Genomic DNA, 6,671 nt, shown 5'->3' with positions numbered 1-6,671 from the left:
GATAGTCTTAAAATGTGCACTCAGATTGGTATCACACATCAAAGGTTAATTTTTTACACCTTAACATCATTGGTCGTAATTACTCTCCCACAATTCTAATCTATATATATGTGCAAGCTTTAAACCAAACACACTAGCACATATGTAGGGGGAGCTAATACTACCAATTCAGGTTTGTGGTACTTGTCCAAAATCATTTACACATGGTAAAATTGCCTAGGTAAGCAACATGAATCTATTTGAGCTTAATTTCCATATCTTTGTAGAGTTGTCATCAATTATCAAAAGGGAGAGATTGAAAGGTCTCTAGTTTGGTTTTGGTAATTGAGTGACAACCTAGGTGGACTAATGTGTTTAAATGTGAGATACACATATGATTAGTCCATAGGTACACTTATGTGAGCAACTCATGCCATGATGGTGGAGATGACTTGAATTTATTGCAAGGCTCACATATGTGATGAAGGAGCTCATTGCATATGAGACATGACATGGAGTCATATGACTAAGGTGGAGAAGATCAAGACAAGACTTGGTTTGATGGATTGGTTGCAAGCATGAAGGGCAAGTTGGAGGCTTTGGAGCGATGGACTGCGTGGCAGTGAAGCTTGAGCAAGACTTGGCGTCGACGAATGAAGGCAACGATGAAAAGCAAGTGAGGTCAAGATCGATGAACCAATAATGTCATGTGATGGTATGAAATGGATCATATTATTTATGATTGATTGGTGCTTGTGTTGCATCAACATTGGAGGAGATGGAATAGAATGCACAAGGCAAAGGTATATTTATAGGGCATTTCATTTCACCGGTCAAAGGTTGTGTAGAGAAGTGCATGACCGGGTTTAGGATAGATGGTCGTACTATCAAGAGGAGCAAACTTGTTTGCAGATCGGTCATCTAGTGCCATTTGAGCGATCTAACTTTGCATACGTGTTAGGATCTAGTGGCATTGTGAAAAGAGTGCTAACCCATTAGAAAATGTTAGAGAAAAGCTAACACACATGCACAAGGTGGTGATCACTTGGTGGTGTTAGCACTTTTGTAAAGGAGAAGTCAAAAGATGAAGAAAGGAGGCGAAGCTAGGCTCAGAGTGTTGCCCTAGGGGGCACCACCCCTAGCTATTCGCTGCACCGCCACCCTAGTAGCGGTGACCAGCTGGTCGAGGCCGAGAGCAGGGGTTGGAGCTAGCACCGCCGTGCCTTGTCCGGTGGCACCGCCACCCCTAGGGCGGTGCCCACCTAGACTCGACCGAGAGGAGCGCAGAGGAAGGGTGGCACCGACGTGTCCAATGTGTAATGCCGTGCCAAGGGCGGTGCACTGCCCTCACCTGTGTGGTGCCACCGCTAGGGCACCACCGCTTTTTAGTCAAGAGTTGGGGAAGCTGGCCTGGTCTCCGCCGCGGGCACCGCCATGGCTAGGGCGGTGCACCGCCACTTTTTTCTAGAGAGTTGTTTTTCTTGGAGGGTTGGCTAGGTGGCCACCGCCACCCTGTCCGGTGACCAACGGCTAATTGAAATAGCCATTGAAATTCGACCATTGGGCAGGCACCGCCGTGTCCGATGCTCTCGTAGAAACCAGCAGCTTTGCTCCAACAGCTCTATTTGGCTTGGGGGCTATAAATAGAGGTGGAGCTCGGGCTTGGGCTGGTTCCTAAGAACACTAGAGCATTGGTGACTTTGTGTGGTGGTGCTTTAGAGCCCTTAAACTCACTTGAGCTTGATAGTGTTTATCCGATCGAGTGAGTGAGCGATTCTAGTGCGATTGTATCATGATGTTGCATCGAGTGGCACTAGGTGATCGAGTAACAAGCCGGAGGTGCTTGTTACTCTTGGTCTGGTTGCCACCTCCTAGATGGCTTGGTGGTTTGTGACTCCGTTGAAGCACGTGAGAAGATTGTGCAGTGCTCCGGAGGAGAATTTGTGAGGAGGATTGTGCTCACCCCACATGGATCACGAAGAGCAACTCTAGTAGAGCGTGTCATTGAGCTACCCTCACTTTTGGGGTAGGTTCTTGCGATGCCCGATGTGCGGGCTTGGCGGGTGATGCCAATTAGCCGCCGAACCACAAAGTGAGCGGTTAACACAACAGAAACTAGCGTGTTGGCAAGCACGTGAACCTCGGGATAAAATCGCTGTGTCATCCTTGTCTTCTCATTGGTTTGCATCCCCTTTACACAAGCTTGCAATTACTTTCATATACATTGTGCTTGTGTAGTTGCTCTTGTAATTAGTTTGCTTATGTAGCTTGCTAGTTATCTTCTTGCTTGTGTAGCAAAGAAGTAGCTTCCTTGTGTGGCTAATTTGATTTTAGTAATCTTGTTAGTCACTTTGCTTAGTTTGTGTAGCTAAGTAATTTGCGCTTTTTAATTTGGCTTATGTAGCCTTGTCATTGAGCATTGCTAGTGAGCTTAGGTGGCTTTGTGCTTTTGCTGTGTAGGAGCTTACCCGGTTGTTTGAAGTACTAGTGCATAGGTTTATGTGACCTTGCTCTAGAATTGATTAGGTAAGCTCTAGCTAGCCCGGCACGGATCTTTTTTAAGGTGCTTGTGAACTTAGATAGAGGGGTGTAGTCTTGGCTAGACCGATAGTTTTAATTCTGCATTTATTTCGGTTAGCCGGCGTGTTTATTTTTAGAAAGGACTATTCACCCCTCTAATCCGCCATCTCATCCCTATACGGTGGAGCTGTACCAAATACGTCTGGCTCCACCAGCTTCATTGGTTGAGCTGTTCCATGGTGGATATCCAGGTAAATCCTAGATCAAGATTTATTTTTTGAGTGGGGTAACTAGGGGGCTTATAGGGGGCAGGCCCTCCTTACATGTGACAAATTTTTAAATACCTTTGCCGCAATCGCTGTAGTGGTCATTATTTTGAAGCGAAAGAGAGGTTAAATGTGCTGTCTACTCTATCAGCATGTTCGATTGTTGGTTTTAGTCAGGGCTTATCAGTTAGCCAATAGTGTTTTCCTCTCACAACAAACCAGCATCAGCTAGACTTATCAGTACAGAAACCAACCAGCGAATAGGCCGTATAAGTACATGTGTTGTCTTGGTCTTGGCCCCCCTGAGCTGTTTGTCTGGTTCCGCCTCTGGTTGGTGATCAAGCCCTTAAGAGCTTAAGCTTTACGCACGTCGATTGCATCGCATGTATGCATTGCAGTGCAAGTCCGGTCCTGATGCATGTACCCGTTGTGCCGTGGGCACAAATTCAATTCGCAGGTTTGAAACGGCCCAGTTACGTAATGGCCGGCCCGGTGGAGGCAGCTACAGCCCGGCCCATATAGTGCAGCCTGCAGCGAGGCCGAGGCCCTGGTCAGGCCCATCTAGTTAGTCTTTTCCTTTCCACAATCGCTGACCATGTGCATGCTGCCCACTCTTGCAGTTGCTACATAGCTAGCTATCTGTTGGTGAGCATCATCCTATCATGTACAGGAACTAATTCTACTATACTACTCCTATATCATGTAGCTAGCAGTACACTGCACATGAAGAGAGGAGAAGATAGTGTTTGGTTGGTAGGATAGAGGGAGACGGGGGTGGGATGGTCCCTCTTTTGGGTTGTTTGGTCGGGAAGCATCCTAGGGTGGGATGGTCCCTGAGGGGAATATTCCCTTCAGTTTCGGATGACCCTGCCCCCACGAAACAAGCGGACGGGAGCGCCCCCAGGTGGGACGGCCACTGCGTCTGTGTGCACGCGAGGGAAAAGAGGAGGCAGCGTAGTGGAAGAAGAGGAGGAGGCCGAGCTCGCCGGCGGAGGACGTGCACGGCGGCACTTAGTCGAGCTCGGGGCAGAGGAGGCCCATGGTGGTGGTCAGCTGAGCTCAAGGCAGAGGGGCACGCGGCCGAGCTCGCCGGTGAAGGGCGCGCGTGGCGGCGCTCATACGAGCTTAGAGGAGACCCACGGCGGCGCGCGGCCCAACTCATGAGCGGATGAGGAGGCCCAGGCGGCGTGCGGATGAGGAGGCACGGAGTGGGCGGCTAGCCTCGCCGGTGGAAGAGGCACGGGGCGGGTCACGCCTGGGCTCGCTGGGGAAGAAGAGCCGAGGCGGCGCGACCCAGTGGAGGTGTCGGAAGAGATAAGGAGAGAGGGAGGGACAGGAGGAAAAAAGAAAAAAAAAGAACATTCGAAAATAAATAAAAACAATATGGCAAATAGGTCCCACTTATCGGTGGCTCATCTCACTTCTGATGTCTCTAAACTAAACACAAATGTGTCGATTTCGTCCCTCGTCAACCAAACAGAAAATGAAATCGTCCTGTCTCCATCCCGTCCCAGAAATCACAGACGGAACCGTCCCAGTCCACCTTAACTCCCAGCCAAACGCTACCTTTGGATCCGCTACATGCATGCACGCATACCTACTTATTATTGTATATTTTGATTTAGATAGATATTTGCAGCTTTCTTTGGCATGCAGATCGATCTCCCAATTGTGCCACAGTAGTAACTAATATCCTCTCAGCGACCAAACAGACTACCATGCATGGAGGCAATTCATTAAAATTAATGAAAAAAAAAATGTTTGTATGTATGTATATATTGAATCCTACCGAGTACTAGTGTACTACTAGCTAGGAAGAGTAGAATCAGAGTCTGCTGTTGCTGGTGGTGGGTGGTGGGTGGTGGGTGGTGTTGCCTTGCTCCAGCATCTTGACAACTTGCGCCATGGTTGGTCTGTTGGCGGGATCAGAGTCGAGGCACTTGTCGGCGACGGAGAAGACCAACCTGACTTCCTCGGTGGGTAATTGGTGGTGCAGCTTCAGCAGAGCCTCGTCTATGGCGTGCTCCTCCCGCTTCTCCTCCATGGTCTCCCTGACCCAGGTGACGAGCCTTGTGCCGTTCTCCAGGAAGGACTCGTCGGTGGGCCTCTTCCCCGTGAGCAGCTCCAGCAGGACGACGCCGTAGCTGTAGACGTCGCCCTTGGTGGTGGCCCTGCCGGTGTCGAAGTACTCGGGCGCGAGGTAGCCGAAGGTGCCGGCGACGAGGGTGGTGACGTGGCTGGTGCTGGGGTTCATGAGCGTGGCGAGGCCGAAGTCGGAGAGGCGCGCCTCCATGTGGTGGTCCAGGAGGATGTTGCTGGACTTGATGTCGCGGTGGATCACGTGCGGGATGCAGTCGCGGTGGAGGTACGACAGGCCGCGAGCAACGCCCAGGGCGATCCGGTAGCGAGCAGGCCAGCCGAGGAGGAACTGCTGGTTCGCATGCAGCGCCTGGTCCAGGCTCCCGTTGGGCATCAGCTCGTAGATGAGGAGGTTGAAGTGCGTGGCGGCGTAGTAGCCGCAGAGCGGGACGATGTTGCGGTGCTTGATGTCGCCCATGGCGTCCAGCTCCCGCTCGAATCCGCGGTCCATCTCGGCGGTGCCCCGGTTGAGCCTCTTGACGGCGAAGGCGGTCTTGTCATCCAGGCGCAGGCGGTAGACGGTGCCGTAGCCGCCGGCGCCGATGACGTCCTTGGTGGTGAGGCCCATGAGCATGGCGAGGAAGGACTTGGGGGTGAGCGACTGCGGCATGGCCATGGTGGCGGAGCGGAAGATGACCATCCTGCCGCCGGCCAGGCTGTTGTCGATGATCCTCTTCTTGCGCGCCCATTTCTTGTAGAGGAGGAAGGAGATGAGCATCTTGGAGAGGAGGAAGAGGACGGAGCAGATGGTGATGTACAGCGCAAGTAAGGCACGAGACATCTGAACGGTACGAGCAAGCTCAGCCCAGGATGGAAGATGGATGGATGCTTGAATTTGGTTGCTTTTGTGGAGGATGGATTGAATCAGCTGACGGACGATGTTCTCATCAAGCAGCCAGCCAGCAGATACATAAACTGAATAAATAAAAGCGCTACTGGGAAGGGAAGCGGCCGGTGCGTGGTGGCGGTGGTCATGTCTCAATTCTCATGTGAACGAGGAGAAGTTTGGCACAGCTGGTGGAAAATCAATCAATGGGGCTGCAACGCAGGTGCAGCTGTCTGCTACAAGTAGTATATCACGTGACTCTCACCACATGAGCACAGCAGTCAGCAGGAGACACTACACACTAGTACACCACTCCATGTGCCAAATCGGTAACAAATTAAGCTCCACAAGGTTAAAAATTAAATTCATAATAATCAAAGTAAAAGCTCCAGCACAGTAGAGGCTACAGGCTACAGCTAGTACGTGTCGGCAGGCACAGCTTTTCTCCTACAGTAGAAGCTAGGTTGGGTACGGGCGAGGCGGGGCCCACCCTGTCAGTGACACACCTGCTATTTTCTTTATTATAATAATGAACAGCAGCTATATCTGGCTTGGCTGACCGTTCTCCTATGGTGGTGGCGAAGCAGACGATGATAGAGATATGCTGGCCATTTCACTGTCAGTCTAGCAAGCTCCAGGAAAATGGGGGTGGGACCATTTCCAGCTGCGCAGCTAGAGCACAGGGATCGTGCTGCTCTTCTTCCTTTCTTTCGGATCACATTCACGTGACCGATCATATGAATATGATGGAGCTGCCGACTGTATATAGAGTACGTGTACCTCCTTAATAACGACTGCAAATATAAGATTAATAAGACCACCCACTGCTAGCTGCACGCGTTAATTTCAAACCAATTAGCTAGCTAGACTCCGGTCCTACTGCTGTACAAAATGAAGCATCATATCACACCACATCTTTAACCACCCCTCGTCACGTGAAT

General features: G+C 50.8%; 1 protein-coding gene across 1 annotated transcript; it reads right to left on the bottom strand.

Moving 5' to 3' along the window:
* Window positions 1–4,300: 4,300 nt before the first annotated feature.
* LOC136451284 (receptor-like serine/threonine-protein kinase At1g78530) lies at window positions 4,301–5,973 on the bottom strand. The gene has a single exon (XM_066451990.1). It carries the CDS (start codon window positions 5,683–5,685, stop codon window positions 4,591–4,593), a length of 1,095 nt encoding a protein of 364 aa, XP_066308087.1. The 5' UTR covers window positions 5,686–5,973; the 3' UTR covers window positions 4,301–4,590.
* Between the last annotated feature and the right edge of the window lie 698 nt (window positions 5,974–6,671).

This window comes from Miscanthus floridulus, chromosome 5 (assembly GCF_019320115.1).
Source record: "Miscanthus floridulus cultivar M001 chromosome 5, ASM1932011v1, whole genome shotgun sequence".
In the NCBI taxonomy this organism is placed as follows: domain Eukaryota; kingdom Viridiplantae; phylum Streptophyta; class Magnoliopsida; order Poales; family Poaceae; genus Miscanthus; species Miscanthus floridulus.
Note: the sequence above shows the minus strand (reverse complement) of the source record. Positions and strands in the feature narration are given on the sequence as shown.